The sequence below is a fragment of the Nilaparvata lugens genome, chromosome 2 (genome assembly GCF_014356525.2).
Source record: "Nilaparvata lugens isolate BPH chromosome 2, ASM1435652v1, whole genome shotgun sequence".
Taxonomy (NCBI): Eukaryota; Metazoa; Arthropoda; class Insecta; order Hemiptera; family Delphacidae; genus Nilaparvata; species Nilaparvata lugens.
In genome coordinates, this window is record NC_052505.1 from 92,675,227 (window position 1) to 92,701,080 (window position 25,854).

The 25,854-nt window shown below is 34.3% G+C and overlaps 1 protein-coding gene across 1 annotated transcript; it reads left to right on the forward strand.

Annotated features, from left to right (window-relative positions):
- The first annotated feature begins 4,201 nt into the window (after positions 1-4,201).
- Positions 4,202-22,994, forward strand: LOC111048333 (F-box only protein 33). Its single transcript, XM_022334210.2, has 7 exons — positions 4,202-4,706; positions 8,391-8,625; positions 11,608-11,762; positions 12,916-13,033; positions 14,441-14,651; positions 18,311-18,432; positions 22,275-22,994. Exons 1-7 carry the CDS (start codon positions 4,297-4,299, stop codon positions 22,404-22,406), a joined length of 1,383 nt encoding a protein of 460 aa, XP_022189902.2. The 5' UTR covers positions 4,202-4,296; the 3' UTR covers positions 22,407-22,994.
- The last annotated feature ends 2,860 nt before the right edge of the window (positions 22,995-25,854 follow it).

A 25,854-nucleotide genomic window follows, 5' to 3' on the forward strand; every position in this document is an offset into this window, starting at 1 on the left:
TTTTATATTGAATACACGCATAAAGTGAATAACTGCTAACGCATAAACTGAGGAATAAATCATTATTGCTCAACCTATATAAATGCATATTAGGCCTACTTCAGTAGATATACAACCTCAAGATCTCAATTTAGGTTTAGAGCGATACCGTATCATTAATCAATGGTTTATCATCCATTGCATTATCATAACTGGTGAAAGAATGCATCCTGCCACTGCAGTGTCACAGAATAGATATTCTATGATGAGAACAAAATTATATCTCTCATTAGAGACTACCGGTAATTCTTTGTTCATTGTTGTACACATTTATAAAATTTTACAAAATATAGGAGATTAGCAGTGGCGTACGGTAACGTTTCCAAACCGGGCCCACCCGCAAAAAAAAATCCGGGCCCCTCTTCTAAAATCGTACCACCTTTCTCCAGCCCCTTCTCCCTTAATCCCAAGTATTAAACTATTAAGAATGTGAACGTACATCTTTCATGAGTGAATTACATTTATGTTATAGGGTATATATATGGTCAGGAATTCAATGGGAAAATAATTTCTTCCCTCCAATGCTTACTTAAAGATAGTAAATAACGATAACGATCTACTCTAGAACCATTCTGACAATCTTTGTTTGAATCAGAGAGAAAAGAAGTAAATCTTATCTATAAATAAGTGGTTTGAATAGTCTCAGTCTGGATTGTCTCACCGGATGTACATAAATTTTAATGATTTGTAAACAACATTCCTAATTTTTCAATAAGCTCACTACCAGCACACAATTATTGAAGCTCTGTCAATGGAACTATAATTATTATTACTAGTAGATTTGAACAATGATTGTTTTTCTTTCTTGCCTTACCGTATTCATTATTTTCTATTTGTATTCTCTTGATATGGTATTAATTTATAACAAGACTGATAACATTGTTCTATTGCATATTTCTTCTTACACAAATCAAATCAAATGTTTTTATTGTCGTTCACAATTATACATGTATTGACAAAGTCATGAAAACGGAGCATAGTCCTTAGTCTAAAGCCGAGGTGAATAAAAACATAATATATATAGAATTTAAACATTAAAAATAAATAAATTATAAAAATAACACCAGGACAGACAATAAAATTTGGAATTGAATAACAGAATTGATTGAAACAACACTTCAGCACTTCTAATACTTAACACTAAATAATTATATGTGGATGCTCAAAGAATTCCTCAATGTCATAGAAAGGATTTTCACTCAGCCAAATATCCAATTTATTGAGAAAAGTCATATTATCATATTTGTTAATGGACCCCAACAAACTATTGTAAACCTTTTTGTACATTATACAGTGACTATTAAGAGATTTACTTAATCTGCAATATTGGAAATTCATTTTACCCCTATTACGTGTGCTGTGTGAGTGGACATGTTCATTAAGAGTTGTTTCTGGTAATTTCTTTAAAGAGTAAGCAGCAAGTTCAAAGATGTAAAGATTGATGACAGTCTTAATATTTAATTTTATAAATATAGGCTTACAGTGATCCAAGGGACCTGAAGCATTGATAATTCTAACAACTTTCTTTTGCAACCTCAATATCTCTGCAACCCTCGGAGAATTGCCCCATACAAGAAGACAGTATTTAATAAGGGACTGAAAAAACGCAAAGTAAGCCATTCTCACACTATGTGGAGTCACACATTGCTTCAGACGTCCAATGAGATAGATGACTCTTGAAAGCCTAGCTTTTAAATAATCAATGTGTTTTCCCCAGGTCAGTTGATGATCAATGTGTACCCCTAAAAATTTAACATTATTTACAATATCCTGCTGAGTATATTCATTATCATATGGTCTCAGACTAAATATGACATTTTCAGTCTTATTAGCATTTAAAAGATATCCATTTGCTCTGAACCAGGCTCCTGCTTCATCAAGTGAGTTATTAACAACATTTGAGAGCTTAGCTATATCATTAGAGACATTCAAAAAGGTAGTATCATCCGCATATAATACTGCTCTGCTCAAAACATTGTGAGGCAAATCATTGATACTTATAAGGAATAATAGAGGACCCAGGACGGATCCTTGAGGTATGCCATACTTCAGGAAAATTACATCAGACCACTCTCCATTGACGCAGACGGTCTGCTTTCTATTCTTCAGGTAAGACTCAAATAGTGTTAGAGAAACTCCCCGAAAACCGTAATAATGAAGTTTCTCTATCAAGTCACCATGGTCGACGTAGTCAAATGCTTTGCTTAAGTCACAGAATGTAACCTGTGCATAAGACCTATTTTCAAATGCCTGCAAAATGTCACGGACCAAACCCTCAACTGCATCAACAGTTGCTTTGCCTTTTCTAAAGCCGAACTGAACTCCTGATAATAAGTTATTTTCCTCCAAAAATACAACAACTTGCTCACATATTATTATTTCAATAAGTTTAGAAAGAACAGGCACCAATGACACAGGACGATAGCTCTCTGGTTTATCTTTAGACCCCTTTTTGAAAATAGGGCACACCTTTGATATTTTAAGTTCCTCAGGGAATTTCCCCTCTTGCAATATTCTGTTTATGCATGCGGTCAGTGGTTGCACAATGTGAGGTATTATTTTTTTCAAAAAATTGTTCGACATGTTATAATAATCATAGCTGTAAGAGTTATTTAACTGTTTTGCTGCCTTTAAAACATCAATTATTGTGACAGGTCTCCACTCGAAACACCTATTTAGCCTAACATTAACTTTATTAATACAATCTTTTACTGATATATCAGGTTTGACAATCTCTCTTTTAAGGTCAAGATCATAAAAAAGAAACTGAACATTGCCATTGCATCACGAAAGTGATGATGTGATAACATACTCCAATCAGTAAATCTCAGCTTTTCAATAAGTCGTGGAAAGCTTCTCTCTGGGAAAACATGTTTAAAACTACTTCTAGTCAGATCATTCGGCTCACTTATCAGAGTTATATTAGATATCTTAGGTTTTACTAATCTTACAACTAAACCATCATGGTCTGTGAACGGAAAGTCCTTTACTACCCTACTCTCTGCACGATCAGTATGACAATTAACAAAAACATTATCGAGACAGCTATCACCTCTGGTAGGCTGTGAGTTCAAACAATAACAGTTGAATTCTCTAAGTCAATTGAGGAACTCTAAGACTGTTTTCTTTGAGGTCAAAACATCGAAATCAGCATTGAGATCACCCCCCGCTATTACAGTGTAATTTTCCCATTTAGATAAGTGGCTAAGGAGATTCTCAAGAGCACTCAAGAATTCATATGGGTTATATCCGGAGAGTGATACATGCAGACTACAATAATTTTAAATTTGTCTACTATTACAGCCGAAGCCTCAAATATAAATTCTGAGGTGAAATCACTTATATCCAGGGCTCTAGTTTCAATGTCATTAGCTACAAAAATAGCAGTCCCTCCCCTAATGTGATTAGTGTGGCCTAATGTGGCTAGTATCAGCTTTCCGCGACGATTGAGATGCAGACCGTGCCTTGTGAAGTGGGATCGCTGGAGGAAGTCATTGACGTCCACAATGAATGAAACCTGTCATTTTCCACAATAAAACTTCTGCTTTTTTATCAAAAGTTACTTCCATGATTATTTAATTTTTCTTTTTAAAGTATGCAATATATAATTATCATTTCGGGCCCTAACCCGGGCCCCCTAGACCGGGTACCTAATTTTATTTTTTCAGAAAACCTATATTAGCCTACATTTATGATCCGGGCAGTAGGGGTGTATGTTACGCCACTGGAGATTAGTAAATCACTCATATTTGTCTTTCATTACCCATATTAAAGCTAGTGTGTGAATAAGAAGATCCATCATCAAAATGTAAAGCATCAAGTACGGTAATTAAAATTAATTTATAAAAAATAATAAAGGGGAGAGAGAACTGATAATCTCGTAAATTTTTGGAAGGGATGTATTAAACAAGGATTCAATTTTTAATAAAGTTCTTTTGATAAAAGCACGTACAGTATTAGCAATATTACTCGTATTATATTTTTGTATTTATGAAATAGCCATCAGTTTCAATTCTATTCAAATTTTCCCACTCTTTCTTTGATCGTTGTTTTGGGCGACTGCAGCGCCACACAACAGCAGTAGATGGTGGGTACTCTATGTTCTACATGATCGTTGCTACGTTCTATTTCTGATCATGAAGTGCGAGTGCGTGTGTGAGTTTGACAAGTGAAATCAGGTGAGAGCTGTTTTGTTGATGTACTGAATTTACTGAGTCCGTGTATTTACTTGAGTTTAGTTAGATTAGATGGCAGAAGATGGCTGCTGAAATAGTATATTGGAATAATTTGCCTAGTGTATTGTTGTACGAAATATTTTCTTATCTTACGGAATCGGATCGAATCAGGGCATCTTCGACCTGCAAGCACTGGAGAAATGCGTTGTACCATCCTAGTTTCTGGAAAAATGTATCAGTAAATTTGAATTCCAATAATTTGGACAACGCATCCAAAGTTCAGTACCTGACCAGCTGTTTGGGTTCTAAACTGCAGAATATAACTGTTAATTTTGATATTTTAGATCCTTTTTGTACTCGTGAAATGAAAAATGTTCTAAGAGGTCTTATTGGAAACTACAATCTGAAAAGTGTTTCATTAATCCCAACTCACAGTTGTTTCGATTACTCAAAGGATTATTCTGCAGCAGGCGTTGGACTAGAGAATTTGAGGTAAGTTACTTTCATCGCATTAACTTATTTATTTTTTCAATATATTCAGAAACTGTATTTGTTGAGAAAGCAGCCCAACTGGTTATGAGAAAGTGAGCTACGCTCCTACATTACCATATCTTCAAAATGAGTTACCTAAATGAACTATGCGGTAGCTAGCTAGCCTATTCTTGTAATTTAGATTGTTAAAAAACAAAAAAATTCTATCAATATTAGGTAGCAACAATAAATTTGAAATCTAAGTTTCATATTGAAAGAATATTTTTATTCGAGTCACAATAATAATTTTTGCTATTATGTTATAGTATTTATATGTAGCCTATCATTTAAAATTATATGGTTGCTGAGCTCATCAACAACACGGATATGAAATTATGTTAAGTTTATATTAGCTTTACAGAGTGGCCAAGAAAGCTGGAAATTTTTAATTGTAGGTAACGTCAAGTTATGAGCGTATACGGTAATTATATTGGATGCACTTATGTGCAAGTGCACGTGAGATCATGTTGCAACCTAGAGTGCAGCTGAGGAACAACAAACACGATGTGACTGGCCTGTCGCTGCATATCGACCAACAAAACTGCATACTTGAGAAAAGTTTGTTACTCTCAAAGAACTCTTCAAGTTGGGGTTTGATGACCTCTTCTACCAGCTTTCCGAAAATTGGAGTTATGGATCTTGGCTTGAAGCTGTTGAGGCTCTGGTGGTTACCCTTCTTGTGCACATGAACGGTTCTTGAGGTTTTTAGGAAGTCAGGAAAGATAGCAGATCTCAGACTGTCATTAACTACGGCAGCAAGGGGGTCCGCAATATCATCCACCACTTCTCTAAGCATAAATACAGACATGTCATACATATCAGGGCTCCAGGATAGCTTGAATGAACGAATAATCTTCAGAGCAGGCGGAGTGATGGGGCGGAAGAAACACAGAGGAAAAGGTACTTCAAAAGCACTACCGTAGTAAAACTCTTGCAGCCACAACCTATTGACACAACCTATCCGGCTCCGCTGGTCTTGGTGAAGATAAAGTGTATAAGTTTGTATAATCCAACAGCTTAACTTGATCATCATCAACTCTGAACTCTGTAAGCAGATCTCTCTCAATGCTGTTTACCGATTCGATAAAAAAATTGTTGAATGCATAAGAACTTGAAAAATCAAGCTGTCTCCTCTGCGAGGACCGATGTGAGTTTATCACATCCCATGTTGCCTTACAGCGATTTTTCGCATTCTCAAGCTTCTTAGCCTGCGTAACTACATGTAACTATAACTGAAAATTACACTAAGTAACTATAAAAAATTGGAACGAAATCACTGCCATCCCCCCCCCAAGATTTGCTACACTGTCATTCCAGAGGTTCTATAACAATCTGTGAAGGTAGAGTGAGACCGCATCTTTCCGATGTCATCTTGAAGAATAAAGAGCTGCTCTTGGACATTCTGATTGTAGAAACATCAATGGCATGATTATTGCATGTCATTTTATTAGTAATCAATTAGTTTTATGGATTTATGTGTAAACATTACATTATTTAAGAAAATTTCCGTTTTCCTGAGCCACTCTGTATACCGTAATTTATAATATGTAGGTTTCAGGAACTTGATAAAAAGGTTAAAATAATGTTAATTTTCTAGTTGATTGGTGCAAAATGTTTGAACAACATTTAGACCCAATGGACAAGTATACATTGTTATTAGGTCTACAAATTACTTACAAATAAAGCATAGCATGGGCTTACAATAAAGCAAATTAACCTTACGTTGCTTACCTAAATTAAGTAAGCATTTGCCCGGTTGCACAAAAGCCAGTTAGTATTTAGATTTTTAGGTCCATAATGTGATCACAAGGACACGTCAAATATTGAAAAAAGATAGAAAGCTAATACCTGAAAGCTAGTCACATTAACAGAAAGTCAAAAATACGAACTCATCAGCATGTTGTACAATATTAAGAACTCACCGTTGAATTGGTTAATTTTTAACCACGAGAACCAATCAGAGAAGGCCTTTTTTGATAAGATGGCTGCTTTGATTAGTTCTCCTGAATTTTCTTATACTTCATAACTAGAGTCCTTAGGACGTAATCTTGAAAAAAGCATTGCTCTATTATTTAAAAATGTTTTCAATGGAATTCTTTAAGATTCCTTAATTTATCTACATTTCAGTACATTAAATTTCAAGTAGCCTATATCTAAGCAATGCATATAAAATACTTGAGCAAGGTACACACTTGACGGATTGAGTCCGCGTCGTCAGACAGCAAATGTTCGTTTCCACATTTAGGCCAGATCATACGTAGCGGTTTTTGTATAGTTTTTGCACTGGCGGCGAATGAGTCTTCTTGCGACTCGGGCAATGGAGCCGACAGAGGATTCGTCTGCAGCCAGTACTATCCAGCGTGTGGACGGCTCCATTAAATAACATTCCGATACGTATGGTCTAGCCCCTAATGATTCCTCGAAGGCACAAGGAATAATACTCAATGTGTCAACCCAATCAGCCAATCGGAGAGCTTCCTGTCGTGTCGACGAATCGTTAAGGCTCAACCCACACTACCTCGACTCAAATCGTACGACTCCAATCGAGGATACTCCAGTCTCTCAACCTTACGACTTTCTTGCTCATTGTCACTACTTCAGTTACATCGTACTCAATTTCTAATTTTACTTTATTAAGAATATAAGATCCAAATCGACACTATTCCGCATGTAACAAATTTTATAACTACTCGTATTATTATGCATATATTGTCTTATATAATTCTTATTATTGTCTTATCTAAAATGATGAAACATCACTTTCATAAAACAACCTCACTTTCATTAAAAATGCACGGTACTACGCAACTCAAGTCGAGGCTCGACCAACATGTCGAGTCGACGCTCAACTCAGTCTCACAGTCGTGAGGTCGCGTAGACTAGAATCGACTGGTCTGAGTGTCGCCATTTGAAAACACATGCTGCGTCTAGAAGAGACTAGAGCAGTCTCTTCTCGACTTGAGTCGCGTAAGTGTGAGTTGAGCCTTAGTGTAAAAACAGCCAGTGTTGGACTTGTTGTAGCGGGAACCAACGTAAACAAGCAGGGCATTCAAACGTGTAAAGACACATCACCACACTATGTGGCATGTGTATGTGTCCCTACAAATCTCTGTAATTTTACTAACAATGCGCTGTTTAATTTGTGGCGAATATTGATAAATACTTAACTTGATACTTAGTTCAAATCAAATCGTTTATTGCACAAAAAATATATACAGAATACAACAAAAAGGAAAACAACTTTGTGCTACACGTCGGCAAAAGAAAACTTGTACGCCGACATGGAGTCTTAATATATCTTATTCACTTGTACATTAATATTAATATATAAAATATTTTAATATAGACTTACAATAATTAACATTCAACCAACTCAATATTCCATTCTAAGAAATAACAATAATTAAAGATATACATAAAGCTGAATTTTAAATTCATACAACATTAATCAATATCAAACCAAATCATTAATTAAATAAAAATAATTTTATTTCATCCAGGTGTGGAGTTCTTTTATTTTAGGCTTCTTAGTTAAGTATCAAGTATGCTATGAACAAGACTGTAATTTCATTCAAAATGTCGTTTCATTTTCAGTGAACATTGATACAACAAAACCATTAACGTTTCGTTTTATTTTTTGTGCAGGTGGTTTTTGAATCCCATCCTCAGTATTTTGAAAAAGAGCCATCGCTTGGAAGCATTAAATTTAGGATGTATAGAAGACCTCGTGTTATGCGGCAAGACTATTCTAGAGAGAATCTCAAATCACCACGCTAGTCATTTTCGACGACTGGGACTAGCTTCCATGAAGAGTGATCCTGACCTTTATGATCTCTTTGTTCTGGATCACAAGGTTTTCTACACACTGCAAAACCTGCAAGTATGTATTTCCATTTTCCCTTTCTAGTTTACTTAAATGACCAGTAACTGAAAACCCAAAAAGTATTTGAATAAAACAGAGGTAGACCTACATGTATTTATAATACAAATAAATTATGTGTGATATTAAATTACTAATATCAAATAATGAAAATGGAAATACTCTTTACTGAGCGGAGTCAAAACTTTAAAGTCTTCTCTTCCATTTTTTTTCTGCAGTTTGTTAATACAATCTTCATTTCCTTTCATCTCAATACTCTGTAGGCATTCTAATTCAGTCATTAATTGTCATATTATTGCCAATAATATTCATAAATAATAATGAAGGTGAACAGTATTTAGACTGAATATTTCGACAACAGATGAACAACGAATCACAAATATGATTCCATTTTCAAATGAATAGATTTTCAATTCCCTTTTATATCTACCATTTGTATAGTATCTTGGCATTAACAATAACACATGAACAATTTATCACAGGTATGGAAATATTTGCTCTACAAATTTCTTCAGATTGATTATCAAGTGGTTACTAACTTTTTACTTTGTTTTTGACAAAACTATAGTCAAATTTTTGAACATTGTAATTTATAATTTTCGAATATACACTCGGGTTGAACACAGTGTTGATAATGGATTTAAAAATCCGAAAGCGTTCCACAACTGAGTACTTGTTTTTACTTTCCTTGCCCTATTACCATAGGTAAGGAAAGTATTGCTTTACAATAGAAATAAGGTACCCTAATTTCAAGTTTTCTATTCGTTTCAAGGTCCCCTGAGTCCAAAAACATGATTTTTGTGTGTGTGTGTGTGTGTGTGTGTGTGTACACGATAACTCCATTCCTAATCAACCGATTGACTTGAAATTTTAAACTTGAGGTCCTTATTCCATGAGGATCTGACAATAAGAAATTCAATAAAATTCAAATCAAGATGGCGGAAAAATGACGGATAATTACTAAAAAACCATGTTTTCCACGGTTTTCTCGAAAACGGCTCTAACGATTTTCTTCAAATTTATACCATGGATAGACATTCATGAGCACTATCAACTGACATGAGTCTCATTTCTGGGAAAATTGCAGGAGCTCCGTAATATTATCAAGAAAAATGGCGGATAATTACTAAAAAACCATGTTTTTACGATTTTATCAAAAATGACGACCAATTTTTTCAAATTCATACCCTGTATAGTTATTTATCAGCTCTATCAGCTGGCATGAGTCTCCTTTCTGGAAAACTAATGGGGGGTCCACCCCATCCTTGAGAAATGGACTTTGTAACCTCCTTCTCGTGCATGAGGTAGGTAGGTAGAGCAGTTTATAAAAAGAACACATAGTCGAGATATTTTATCTGTAGAACAGCTGTTTTGACGACTTTTAAAAAAAATCATCGAATTTCACAATTTAGCTACAATTCCATGACAAGGAAAAATTACTCTGAAAACAACATACACATATACAGTGGTCTGATCGTAGTTTCAAATATGTTGCGCCAATCGGCATTGTGTTATTCCCCTAAATTATCATCGTTTAAGAATGTGGCTTACAGTTCAATTAGCAAGGAAAGTTGTGTGAGTGTACCACACCAGATTTTTAATAACTATTATTAAGAGATTTGACTGTGGTGTCGTCACAAATAGTTCAAAAACGAATTATTAACTTGCAGTTCGTCATGGATAGTGAAATAGATAGTAACTTATAGATAGATAGTAACTTCTCAGGTTTCATTAATCAAGATTTCACGAAAGAAATTAGTTTGAGAATTAATCAGAGCTTAGAAGTTCTATTTGTTTCACTGGGAGGTCAAACTGTGTCAAAGTCAAGACAGAGAGAACACTCTTCATATTTGCAGTCTGTTGCAGTCATTAAACTTGTCCTTGGCTTACCGGCTGTATAAACATCTATTAATAATTCCAAAACAATAATATGAAATATTTATATTGTATAATGTAAGGGTGTGTACATGCTTTGTATGTATATTGACTAAATATTAATCATTTGCAAATTATTTTTTGAAAAATATAACTATTGTACCAATTTCTGAAGAAACATCTTAACTCTATTATATCACATTCAACTGTCAGTGTTAGTTAGAATTCAAATTCTGATTTTATTGCAAACTAATAAGATCAGCTATGCTTTGAATAAAGTTTGTTTTTCGGTTATTCTTCAAAATTATATTTTTATTATGTGAAGATTTTCTATTTTAGTTATAATAATGTGAAATATTTCTTCTACGTTTAGTTTTGAAGCATCTAAATTTGAAAATCTACTCTGTGAAAATACTCCATGAACGAAAATTTTGTGAATTGAAGAACTACAAGACTTGACCTATTTTGGACTGTGTGTTATTTAAATTTGGGAGAGGAATAGCACAAGGTTACCTTATTTTTCCTCTCCCTATCATTTTGATAATGTACTTATAATATAAATGAATAAAGATAACTGATATGTTCTAACTAGAATATCTTATTATCTTATTCATGTATAATGCATCATATGAGAGATCAAATTAAATTAACTCATATCTAGTACCGGAAATTAATGTACTTTCTCTTTGTGAATTGCAGAATGGTTTTCGTGGGAAAGAATTGTATAAAAATAATAGCTAGTTTAAAATGTGACCGTATATTAAATATAGGTAGGACTCAACTTGTCTAAGCTAGTCAGTTCGAGGGTTTAAGTGTAAGAGAGGGCCGGCCGCGCCTCAACTTTGCCCTGTTAGGAGTAAAATTAAGGCAGCAACTCAATTCAGTGGATGAAAAATTGGTAGAATATTACCTGACTTATTCATTAATAAGTGAGTCATTCATGGTTTAGTGGTAGAGTGGACATTACTGTCCAAACTTCGCCACGTCAACAAATAAGTCATTCTATTCTATATAGGAGTTTAATGTAACTCACACATCGTGAGCAAATCCACTTACTACTATTCTTCTAGGTTTTCTCTCTAAGCTCAACAAATATTTCGTTTTCAGGTATTAAGCTTAGATTTCGATTATGTAAATGATGATCTGCTATCAGTTTTGAGTGCCAACGGTAGTCTGCAGCGACTAGTGATTCATGTCCATGGCATCTTGGATACACATCCAGGAACTTCTGAAGATGCGTGGGATTCATTCACGAAAAAGAAGTAAGTAAATCTGAGCTTGAAATATTTTCTCAAAAATAGTTCTGATTTCTGATATTTCCTGTGATTTTTATCTGATTAATAAATTTGAAAAGTGGGTCTAAATATTCAAAGTCTTGTGTTTTAAATCCATTCCACTATTTATTCAAATTTTCATTTAAAAACACGTTTAAAGAGAAAACACTAACATACTTAGGCCCGGTTCCACAAAAGCCGATTAAATTTTAATCGTGATTAATTTCAAGAGAATCTATCAGAGAAGGCGTTTTTGAAAATATGGCTTTTTTGATTGGCTTTCATGGAATCAATCAAATGGTTAGAATTTAACCGGCTTTTGTGCAACCGGCTCTCAGAGTCTGAAGATAGGTGCAAGTGCAAGTCAAATCAGAGAGCCGAAAAACAAAATCTGGAAAGAGCCATTGAAATACGTCGTGACTTGTCTGTTGCTGCTCACCCTAAATGCGCGTTCAGTGTGAGTGTTTCTATTTCTCTTGCCAGATTTTGTTTCTCATCTGCGCGCTTGGTCATGCATGACCACGCGTGCACTTGCACATAATCGCATCTCATATGAATGTTTGAATGTTTATATGTTGCGGATGTACGGCGAAACGCGGTAATAGATTTTCATGAAATTTGACAGGTATGTTCCTTTTTCAATTGCGCGTCGACGTATATACCAACAAGGTTTTTGGAAATTTTGCATTTCAAGGATAATATAAAAGGAAAAATTAGCCTCCTTCATACCAATATTAGAGTAAAAATTAGACTATAGAATTATTCATCATAAATCAGCTGACAAGTGATTACACAGATGTGTGGTGAAGCCAGTCTATTGATGTATTTCCATAAGGTCTATAGTTTCAATCAGGTACTTGTGGATGAGAATACTGCGTGAGGTCTACTGTTCACAGAACTACTAGTACAATCAGAGAAAAGTTATGAAGAATTTATAACAAGAATGCGTCTGGCAGTTAAATTAATATTGGCAGAGAAAATAATTTATTATGAATGCATTAGAAAATTATATATACTACTCTATTTACTGTAATATAAATGTCAAATTTGAGATTAGTCTTTATTGGTTCTATGTAATCCAGTAATTACAATAACTATGTAATTAAATTCCTATAATCGCAATACTGTTTTGTTATTTCAGTCCAATGTGCGAACTACGACTGAATTTAATTTATTCCTACGATGGAGTGAATATACTTGATTCCATTTTGAAAAGCAGTATGCCTCTCACTCATTTGAAAGTATTCTTCTGCAGAAAGGTGAGCAAATTTATTACTCATCGTACATATACTTCATTATTTTATCATTAGATGGAAATAATTTGACATTGCAATCGTTCAAATGCCAATTAATGAATATTTATTATTAAGGGAAAATCCTAATTAAATGCTGTAAATCACCCTGATGTCAATATTTGCAGTAGCAGATCTACTACAGAAGTCTTCGGGGTGATTAACAGCATTTAATTAGGATTTTCGCTTAGTAATGATTATTCATTATTTTTTATATTCAATTTATGAATTCTGTTATTAAGCTAATCATTCTATGGTCTAGTATTACAATACTCGATACCTCTCATAGGAAGGCTGATTACTAAGCCAATGAAAGTTATAAAAATACCATAGATAAAAGAAAGCATTGCTTTATTCGTCTCTGGTTATAAACGTACTTACTTTGATTTCATGTGCCCATTACACCAATTTTATCTCCCACAAAATAAAGAAACAATTTGATTAGTTTATTGAGTTTAGTCTCATCTGTCTTGTACCATGTAAGCCCATTTTATCTCCCACAAAATAAAGAAACCATTTGATTGGTATATTCAGAATAGATACATAACAGTAACTACTGACCCTCTGGGTTTGAGAACTCGCTCAGGAACTGTTGTATTGTAATCTTTGAATCCCGTAACTTTTATTATACTGAGTAGGTGAAAATAAATGGAAACAACTAAATATATTCATTTTACAAGAATAATTTGACTCTAGGTTTCATTGGTGATCCTATTTGAAATGAGAAATAACTCTTTCTCTTTAACAATCTTTGACCCTCATATGAATCCAAATTAATTTTTATAAATAAGAAGATGGTCATGTGGTACATGATTTCCATACAGAGTTCCAAGAGAAAATGCATGGTGAAAATCGCACATTGATATCTCAACCCATATCAGTTTGTTGATGTATAAGTTGTAAATTATGTTGTATATTAACCTTCTGAAATCATGTGTCATGTTATAGATGAATGAATGTAAAAACTGTTGTAATTGCATGCAATGAATTCTTCAGCTGACTAAATGATGAACCACAACAAATTTTTTCTTATTCACTTTCAATCTTATTTTTATATCCTGAAAAAGGACGAAGGAGTGAGTCAATTTTCTTCTCCAACGAACTTGACCTGTAAAAAGGTTCGAAGAATACGTGTTCAAAATTTGAAGCGGGTTGAACAATTTTTTCTAAAGTTATTGTAGAACATACAAACAGACGGACAGCGACTTCGGCCTTCAGTAAGTCAAAAGAGAGAACTCGCTAACGCTCGTTCAGTTACATTCCATCTTTAAATGCATAATTAATTGAATCGTTTAGGAATTGACTAATTTAATTCCATCTTTGAATGTTTAATTTATTGGATTGTTGAGAAGTTGACTGGTTATTTATTTGCAGATGAACCCGGCCGCTTTGCAAAAGTTGCATGAATTCAGTTCGACTCTACGATCGCTCTGGTGGGTCGACATAATGGGCAATTATTCCCCGTTCGATTTCACCGATTTGGAAAGTTATCCTCCCGAAAATATCCTGGTTGAACAACAACTCGTGAATCCTTTAGTCATATGCGCTTGGCAGTGTCGTAACCTCGAAGAGTTGGTTTTGTTCGGTAAGTTTGTTTGGTTTTCCTATCTTTACAATCAATAATTCAATATCATGATTATAGTTAGCTGTAAAAATAGTAAATTCTTGTATAAAAGAGTTCAAATTCATTTATTTGCCATAAAATAAAGAAACCATTTGATTGGTATATTCAGAATAGATACATAATAGTAATTAGTGACCCCCTGGGTTTGAGAACTCGCTCAGGAACTGTTGTATTGTAATCTTTGAATCCCGTAACTTTTATTACACTGAGTAGGTGAAAATTAATGGAAACAACTGAATATTCATTTTACAAGAATAATTAGACTGTAGGTTTCATTGGTGATCCTATTTGAAATGAGAAATAACTCTTTCTCTTTAACAATCTTTGACCCTCATATGAATCCAAATTAATTTTTATAAATTAGAAGATGGTCATGTAAAACATGATTTCGATACAGAGTTCCAAGAGAAAATGAATGGCGAAAATCGCACATTGATATCTCAACCTATATCAGTTTGTTGATGTATAAGTTGTAAATTATGTTGTATATTAACCTTCTGAAATCATGTGTCAATGTTATGGATGAATGAATGGAAAAATTGTTGTAATTGCATGCAATGAATTCTTCAGCTGACTAAATGATGAACCACAACAAATTTTTTCTTATTCACTTTCAATCTTATTTTTATATCCTGAAAAAGGACGAAGGAGTGAGTCAATTTTGTTCTCCAACGAACTTGACCTGTAAAAAGGTTCGAAGAATACGTGTTCAAAATTTGAAGCGGGTTGAACAATTTTTTCTAAAGTTATTGTAAAACATACAAACAGACGGACAGCGACTTCGGCCTTCAGTAAGTCAAAAGAGAGAACTCGCTAACGCTCGGTCAGTTACATTCCATCTTTAAATGCATAATTAATTGAATCGTTTAGGAATTGACTAATTTAATTCCATCTTTGAATGTTTAATTTATTGGATTGTTGAGATGTTGACTGGTTATTTATTTGCAGATGAACCCGGCCGCTTTGCAAAAGTTGCATGAATTCAGTTCGACTCTACGATCGCTCTGGTGGGTCGACATAATGGGCAATTATTCCCCGTTCGATTTCACCGATTTGGAAAGTTATCCTCCCGAAAATATCCTGGTTGAACAACAACTCGTGAATCCTTTAGTCATATGCGCTTGGCAGTGTCGTAACCTCGAAGAGTTGGTTTTGTTCGGTAAGTTTGTTTGGTTTTCCTATCTTTACAATCAATAATTTAATATCATGATTATAGTTAGCTGTAAAAATAGTAAATTCTTGTAATAAAAGAGTTCACCGATATATTTATTTAAACTCACATGTTTTGTGCATGGTAAGGTATCTTAGGTTTGCTTAAGGTAGCTTATTGTTGTGTGAAAAACTGTCTCTGTTCATTTTTGTGGAACATTTTCAAAAACTTTGTAATCATACACTGTATGAAGCAATAAATAAATTCATTCATTTAAGGAGCTTATTGATTTAATAAACGTTTTTTTCTATCCTATTCACGGCTCACTAAACGTATTATTATCACTAACCGTTTCTTGAAAATGATCAAATTTCTTGTCTTCTATAGAGTGTTCGGAAGTCACCAAGTACTTAATTTTCATAATTCAAGTTCACAGTGACTTTCCGAACACTGTATAATTTAACCTCGAGCTTTAGTGAGGTCCACTTTATAATGTCAGTATTTGATCAACATTCGTGTTGTTACCCTTGTCTATCATTCGACAAAGCAGATAGCGCTATCCTTATCTAGCTCCGCAACGTTGTAAGTTCGGATTTCAACAATGTAGAAATATAATTAATCAACAAAATATTTAATCTCTGTTACAAATCTGTTATTTAATCATTGAAAAATATACTTTCTTGATGAATAAAATATATATTCATGTTAAACAAGAACGAGCATTTAAGGCCGGTTTCCGAGCTCGCGATTTTGCTAAGTCCTAGACTTTAAACAGCTGGAGTCAGAAAATTGGCTTTCCGAAACGGGGCGTAGTCGTAGTTTTTATGGTGATCTTTATTTTCTCAGTTCTATAATATTGGAAAAGTTTTCCCTGACGAAATGAAACATTCCTAGATAATTCAAAATAGCTGAAACTTTACACTATTTTCTCTTTATTTTATTTTGCGTTCAATTTTCTAGTTTTTCGAAATTTAATTTAAACGTGGACTGCGACCTCGCCCCGTTTCGGAAATCCAATTTTCTGACTCCAGCTGTTTAAAGTCTAGGACTTGGCTAAATCCCGAGCTCGGAAACCGGCCCTAAAGTTTCGTTCTTGTTTAAAATGAATATATATTTTATTCATCAAGAAAGTATATTTTTCAATGATTAAATAACAGATTTGTAACAGAGATTGAATATTTTGTTGATTAATTATATTTCTACATTGTTGAAAACCGATCTGGCAACGTTGCGGAGCTAGATAAGGATAGCGCTATCTGCTTTGTCGAATGATAGACAAGGGTAACAACACGAATGTTGATCAAATACTGACATTATAACGTGGACCTCACTAGCCCGGAAACCGGCCCGTGATATTATATCAGATATACCGGCATCAGCTATTCTCTATAGTCAGTGGCAAGGCAGAGAATCGGCAACGTTGTTCTCCTATCTTTCTCCACTGCCTCTATAACGTGGACTTCACTATAGTAATGCACTGAGAGAAAACCATTGAAGGATTGTTTCAAAATGGTAGCGATGGATGGTTTAGATTAGATTAGAATTCTTCATTCATGAAAGTTTACAGTATACTCTGATTTATACACTAATTTACAATAATACAATTAATGACAGTATAGCAGCTAATTATGCAACAAAGTTTTCATAGTATGAAAAACTATTAATCACAATGAAGATTGAATGCATCATTAGAATATTGATAATGTAGTATTGTAATGTAACTACATAAATCGGCGGTGTTTCAAATAATAAATTAATAATTATTGTCGACTCTCTGAAAAGGATATGCAATAATAATTCTTTCCATCATCACGTGACCGGAATGGTTTAGAGAGGGTGGAGGTTCTACAAAAAGGCTTGAAATGTATTGGACAAAACATTTTCGAATAATCAAAATTTTAGATCACAAGCTCTTAAGTATTAATTATAAGTTGTTCTTAGTGAGAATTTGTGTGTATTTTTGGCTTCAAAATTCATAAAATAACTTAATTAATACAATGTGCAGTGATAATTAAGTGTAATATTTAACTATAATTTGGTGTTTTAATTTTTCTAAATTTAAAATTTGCATCTCATATTTATTTTTGGACGAAAGTTGAGCTTGAACTTCTTACAGAAGAAACATAACCTATTTTTTGGACATGTAATCAAAATTTGGGAATGGAATAGTTTTGGGCCAAGCCTGTTGTTGTTCCTTCCCAATCATATTTATATGATTTGTTATTGTATCCATGTATAAATAAATAAATAATGAACTATTCTTAATCTCAAGGCTCAGAAAAGTTTTGATTTTGAGAATGAATGAAATTACTTGGAACAGCAAACCTTACCTTATTTTTTCTCTACCTGTCATTTTGATGATGTACTTATTGTATGAATGAATTAAGTTCAAACCTCCCTTAAACTCAAAAATGACATAAAATTTTTCCATCTTTCGATGATGAATAATAATGTTTTATTCAATTTACAGGGTATAACATCTTCATTGAAGATGTGCGTGGAATTGTCAAATTGAGAGAATTGAAGGCTTTTGAGCTTTTATCTTCACATATCTTGAGACCAGATGGTGAAAATTTACAAGAGTTTGAAAAGGTGAGTAGTAATTCTTCAGATAATAACCAATGTTTAACGCAATGTTGCGTACAGGGCTCTAGAAATGTTCGTCAATTTTGAAAATGTCCACCTGATGAAAGTTCTATGAATTGCAAAATTGAAAAAAAATGTTATTGATGACAATCAACAATTTAGATTTTTTATGTTAATTGTCATTAAAACTAGCCTCAGAGACTGACCATTAATTTTCATTTCACTATGAATCTTACCCCCAGTTGCCCGTACGTCGGTTAACGTTTAATCAGGATTAAATGCTATACTTCAATCGAGATTAGCGCTAACCTATGCATTTTGGTTGCACAAAACAGAAATTTCAAGCGATAACGCCGATTAAACTTACTTTACTTTTACTTTATCCGGCTCTACAGTCTTGGGTGGACTTTGGCCTCCTCAACATAGCGCCTCCATTCGTCTCTATCCTGATCAATCCGTCGCCAGTTTGCCACGCCCAGCACCCGGAGGTCTCCAATCACGTCGTTCAGCCATCTTGTCCGTGGTCGACCTCTCTTTCTCGTCCCAAGCATTCTTTCTTCCAGGAGTCTTGATGGTACCCTCTCGTCACTCATTCCTGCCTGCTAAATGTCCAAGCCATTCAATCCTTCTGGCCTTTATGAAACGCACGCCGATTAAACTAACCGGCGTAAAAAATTTAATTCTGATTAGTTGGCACCATTTTAACGGCGATTAGCTGAAATTAAGAAATTTGGTTGCACAAATGTAAAAATCGAAAAATAACGCCTGTTAAACTAATCGACGTAAACGATTTTTAACAGGCCATTCACAGGGAATTAAATCCAACTAACGCCGATTAGGTACCTACTGATAGCTTTCTTCCAATGTTTTTGGTAAAAAAACTACAGAATTCAAAGTATGAGCTAAATGTAAATATATGAATGAATAATTTCATCCGTTAATAAAATAGAGAAGTGTATTTAGCTAATATTAGCATTCAAAATTAGATGCTGATTTTTGAGGTTAGTTTTCGATCTGGTTCGTCTGCAGATAGCACTTGGCAATGGCGATAGACATAACATTTGTATGGCGCATGCCTAATGAATGGTCACCGCTTCAATAACATAACCTCAATTTTGTTCCATTTGTTCAGAATAATAACATATGTCTATTAAATTACAGTGTTGTCGGATTGTGAAACCGTTAAAATATTGGTTAGTTACTCGGAAAACTTAATCAGAATTAAAAACGAACCGATCTTTGTGGAACAGAAATGAATCCGTAAAACTAACGCTGATTTGTTAATCGACGTTAATGTCCATATTTAACAGACGTACGTGCAACTGGCCCTTAAAGTATAAAAAAACTGTACAACTTCAGTTCATTCATTGATGACTCAAGTAGTTCTCAGATTATGAGAGTAGTAAACATTTTATAGTCTGCACACACTATCACAAGTTGGTTTTAAACTAGTTGAAACGGCTTCTTTCTCTTCAGCCTCCTGGGGTAAGATCTTCATTCGGTATTAGTTGACTCGCCTCAGTCTCGACTCATGCCGCATGGCAAATCGACTAGTAAAAAGACGTACGCAAATCGACTTATCTCACTGGACACAAATGGGATGTGTAGCCACAGAATAGGTACAGAATGGAAACTTGTAATCAATCGCCTATCTAACTAATGCTTTTTACATGACCCCAATACTAAACACGTCACGTGACCTTGGGAAGTTCCAATCCTGGTCTTCTGATTGGCTCGTAGCAGAGAATGAGATCAATTGATCCGGATCATTGAAGTGATCCGAACCTACCATCGATACTATTACAATGCGGCGCTTCCTAACAAGATGGCGGATTTTAGCGTCAGCGTACTAGCCAAGTTTCCGTACTGTATGTATACTGTGGTGTAGCTCTCTATGCAAGTCACTGTTACTGATATACCAAGGAGCGTTGACCATATTCCTTGATACTTTATTTTGAAATTTCTATATCATATTGATGTTACTTTTACAGGCACACCCCCATAGCTGGATCGCATACATCCAAATTGGTTTAAAGATTTGGTTGTATAGAATGATCTTGTTTTTCAAAGATAGGGTGGATTGGCGACCAAGCAACCAATACATTTGTCCATATTCAATATTAAGCTGGTCCCTTTCGGTTTTGATGCTCTCCTTCCACTTCATATGTAAAATTCAAGTATATTAAAATTCAGCACTGTATGTAGAGCAATAAATAGGTCCCTTAGGCTCAACTCACACTTACGCGACTCAGGTCGAGAAGAGACTGCGACTCTAGTCTCTTCTCGACGCAGCATGTGTTTCCAAATGGTGACACTCAGACCAGTCGATTCTAGTCTCCGCGACGTCACCATTTGAAAACACATGCTGCGTCGAGAAGAGACTAGAGTCGCAGTCTCTTCTCGACCTGAGTCGCGTAAGTGTGAGTTGAGCCTTTAAGAACAAAGCGAGGAAGAATACTTTAATGAAATTCTATAAAGTTATGGCTGTGCCTACCTTAGCTTATGGAAGCGCAGCATGGGCATTATTTAAGAAGCAAGAATCCTTCCACTCCAGTTTTATATATAAAAAAATAATTAAATAATGAAACAAAATTCAAATAGGCATTTCGATTTTAGAAATTCGATTTCGATTTTCAAATAGACATTTCTAAATAGAAATAGGTATTTTACAATGGATATCTTATTTTTTCAATATATATTTTAAATCTTCATGAGGTCAAATCTTTTATTTATTTATTTATATTTTTTTACAGAGAAGCACTGATTGGGAGAGAAAAACTAAGGATACTCCTTGTACTATTTCTTTTCAAATTTAGATAAATTTTGATATATTATCAAAACTTATTACTTCTCTTGGTGCAGGAAACAATCCTATCTTTAGAATCAACTCTTGTTTGAAGAAATAAAATTCCATTATAATGACCCTTCTATTATTTTTTTATGAATACAGCATGTCATTATCATTACCAAATTACATTTCAATTTGCAAGCTAGTCTTGAAAAAATGAAAATGTACTTTGATCAGGCAAACCTTAGTTTGCAGCACGGGGCTGCAATGGTCCAGTGCTTTATCCTTCCAAATTCCAAATTTATAATTATTATTTAACGAAAATCCTAAATAATTAATTGAAAAATTAATTAGCATTTGAATAAATGAATTCTCTATTTAATTCCATCTGTCAAAATTTCTAGTTTCTTTTAAAATAAAATTTGACTCTTTGAAGTGAAAATAATAGCCTATCTTTTGGAAAAGCCAATTTTCTCATTCAGTGCTTCATCCTTTCAAATTCAAAATTTCTAGTTTCTTTTAAAATAAAATTGCACTCTTTGAAGTGAAAACATAACCTATCTTTTGGAAAGTTTACTATCTATGAAATTTTGGAGTAGAGCAGTTTTGGGCTACAGTGAGGTCCACTTTATAATGGCAGTGGAGAAAACCGTTGCCGAACCTCTGTCTTGTCAATGCCTTCTATAATAGACGGTAGCTGATACAGGTTTATTGATGTAATATTAACTGTTCATTCTCGTTAAAAATAATCAATTTCATTCTATTGAGCAATAAATTATTATATTTTTCAATAATTTCATAATACATTTTAATTATTAAGATGAAATATTTTGTTAGTTAATGATTAATTCTACATTTTTAAAAGACGATTTGGCAACAGAGCAAAGCGAGAAAGAGATAGCGCTGTCCGCTTTGTTGAATGATGCACAATGATAGCAATACAATTGCTAATCAAACACTGCCATTATAACGTGGACCCCACTATAGTAGGTCTGTTGCTCTCGCCCAGTCATATTTTTATTGGGATTATCTCATTTTTCTAAATTATTGTATTTCACAGGAGATCAGCAGCATTCTTTCGATACCATGGCGAGCTCGGACTGACGACGAGGTTCACCCTGCACTACTGGGCGAAGAGGGTAGTTGTCCAGACGAGTTTGTGCTGCCGATCGTTCTACTAGACTTGAAGTAGTGACCAAAACCGAAAAAAATGACGACCGACAAACCAGACGACAGATAAACCTGACGAACGACAAACCTGACGACTGTACTATTCCAGGCACTAATCTGCATTACGCTTGCGCCATACTGATGTACATGGTGAGTTGAAGGGATGAAAGCATGAAGGGATTTTAAATTTACTCGCAAAACCTGACATTCTGTTGCCATCTCAGCTTGCAGTGAAGGGATGAGATTTCTTCTGGAGAAACTTTCAACTTGGCTGTGAACCATTACATGAATATGATGTAATATGTTGAATGTAATATTTTTAAAAAAATAAGTTGGCACAGTTGGGATAGTTACCAGTTGATATTTATTTTAGACTCATATTTATTTTAAGCCAATAACGACTCCGTATGGAGGATGTTAGTCAATAAGGGTGTGACGACCAGTGAAATTACACTGTGATAAAAAACTTTAATATTGATCGATGAAACATTTTTTGTCTAAAGGTGGATTTTCGTTTGTGCGTAAACTTCCGCAGTCGACGGCGACAAGCATTGTTGACATTCATATTGTCCAAATTTCAAGTGTGCTAAAACAGCTGATCAAATAGCTTCTCATTATTTTTTTTTTATTATTCAAGAATCAAAACATGTTGAATAGTATCAACAATATCGGGGCACCGAGCTTCGCTCGTTATTTTTATTTATTGATAAACAGAACACAATTCTCTAAAATGATCGTGTTTATATTTCACAGCTGGCTATACGTCATCTTATGAATTTCGGGGATGCGATATTATGATTTTTCACATACTCACTTTTTTACTATCCACAGCTGTTTCAGCCAAGGATGAATTATCCTTTAATGTCGTTCAGCGAGTTTTCTCAAGGATGAGACCTAGTGCAATCGAATCTTTATATCATAAACCTACTATGTTCCAAATTTCGTGAAAATCGTTAAAGCCGTTTTCGAGATCAGTTAAACATAAATAACCAGATATACCGGGTGCTTCAAAAAAATGTATACACACTTTGAACTTTCATAGAAAATTTATTTACCGTTCTACAAAGTTAAATTTTAGGAAAATAGAAAGCTGAAAGTCCAATGTAAATGAAACATAAATAACAAATGTTAATACTGTTCAAATTGGTGACCTGCAGCATCAATACAATTCTGAGTACGAGTCACCACTGATTCTGTACATCGTATCAAAACGTCCAATGAGATTTCTCTACACACTGCTTGAATCTCATTCCAAAGAATGTCTAGGTTACGTGGTTTACGTTTGTACACCTCATCTTTTACTGTGTCCCACAAGAAGAAATCCAGTGGTGTAAGGTCTGGAGAGCGTGCTGGAAACTCGATTGGCCCCCTGCGTCCTATCCACTGGCCTGGCAAATTTTGATCCAGGTAAGCTCGTACGTCCCTGTGATAGTGCGGCGGAGCACCATCTTGTTGAAAATAAATTAATGGCGTACGTCCGCCATGTTGATATTACAAATTCCAACTAACAATATAACATAGAGGGACGATTATGCTGCCACCTGGCGAAGGAATATAACATTAGCCTTGTAGAGCGATAAAACTACGATTGTTTAAAGTGTGTATACATTTTTTTGAAGCACCCGGTATACATACAGAAATTGCTCGCTTAATATAATAGGATATTGCCATTTAAAAGTATAAACTCAATCTCCCTCATTAAAACATAATTGAACATAATCTTTTAGGTTATTTAGACAAATTGAAATCTGCCTAATCTGAGATCCTTACCCTGTCGTGCTCGTCGACGGCATTTACGCACAAACGAAAACGCAGCTTTAATCTTATCCCCTTTAGTTTAATACGCATTTGCATCATCCTCTTTGTGTGTTCGTTGAACTGATATTATGAGAAATGTGAGACATATTTGATTGATTTGATCGAATAAAATTTCATCCGTCCACTGTGCAGAAGAAAGCTGTAAATCGACTGGTACAAATAATTGGTATTGCTGTGTTATGGTCCCCAAGAAATCTCATCCCATCGTTATGTAAGCTTCACATTACCGGAACAGTATTAAATTGGAATATTTCAATATAATATTCACCATGCTGGCGATTCTCATTGTACTTACAAATCTTGAATACAAATTTGCCAATTAAATTCTATCGCCTTTATCTCATTTAATCTTTGTCCATGAAGTTACATTATTGATTAGTTTCAGTTAATCAGCTTCTACTCGACATTCAGTTTATATTTATTTCCATATTCGGTCGAATGCATTAGAATATTGAAAAGAGAAAACAGGCGCTAGCCCAAAACTAATTATCGTCTCTAGTGAATTAATTATTAAAGAATAATGCGTGTGAATTTAAAAGTCAACGAGTGTATGAAATTCAAATGCTGTATTCCATTTAAGATCCCTTCACGCTGCAAAGTACCTACACTGCTGAAAGTAGGCTACATATTTTAAGTCATCGAATTATGTGGATTTAATAATTGATATATATTTTATTAAAATGTTGTACAGATCATGTTTGGACTGAAAGAAGACCTTGTAAATCAATTTTGTCTAACCGCTCAATGATTTTATTCATGTAGAGAGAGAGTGAGAGAGCAAGAGTATACCTGTATACATCTAGTCGGGTTTCACCAATAAAATCAGTGCGAATATTGTTGAACCAATTACAAGAGAGGTTGTTTTATAAAATGTCTTATGATTTGAGAAAATGTGTTATTTGAAGCAAGGAGGATAGGAAAGATAAAGTCGCTCTATGTATTAGCATGTTGAATTTACGAGGCAAACTGTTTGGTAGCTATCTTAGGCCTCACATATATTTGATCTTCTCCATGACAGACTGTCTGGTCTTGTCTAGAGGAAACAATCTCATGATGTACCATATCCACTCCTATAAAGGAGTTGGTCTAATCTGATGTGGAGAAAACCATATGCTTACAAACATGATTGTTTTCTCCAGACCAGAAATTTTTTAAGAGACGATCGAAATTTCAAATCACCATTTTGTAATTTGATGTTGAAGTTGATTAACAAATCGCATAGCTTGGTCTCTAATACCAAAAGATGTGATGCTTTTATACAAGATGGCTGATCAACTTGCGCGAACTAAGATGCGCGTTGGCAGTAATAGCGACTTCATTATTTTCCATCCTTCTTGCTTTGAAATAGAGAAATGAAACTGATTAACATCCGGCTAAACAAATGTTGTGCTAAATAATCATCTGAATTTTTAGTTTTGTTCTATATGAGTTAGTAGCTTAACATTATTTTTTTTAAATCACCAATATTGATATAATTCATTTTAATGATTGGAGGAGGAACAATAGGTATACCTCAAAACTGATCCTCCCCTTTATTTTGAAACGGTACTTTTAGTTGTCCAAAAATTTGGTTATGTTAGTTTTGAGTCCAATTTCCATTACAACACTAAAGCCCGGTTGCACATAAGCCGGTTAAATTTTAACCGTGTTAA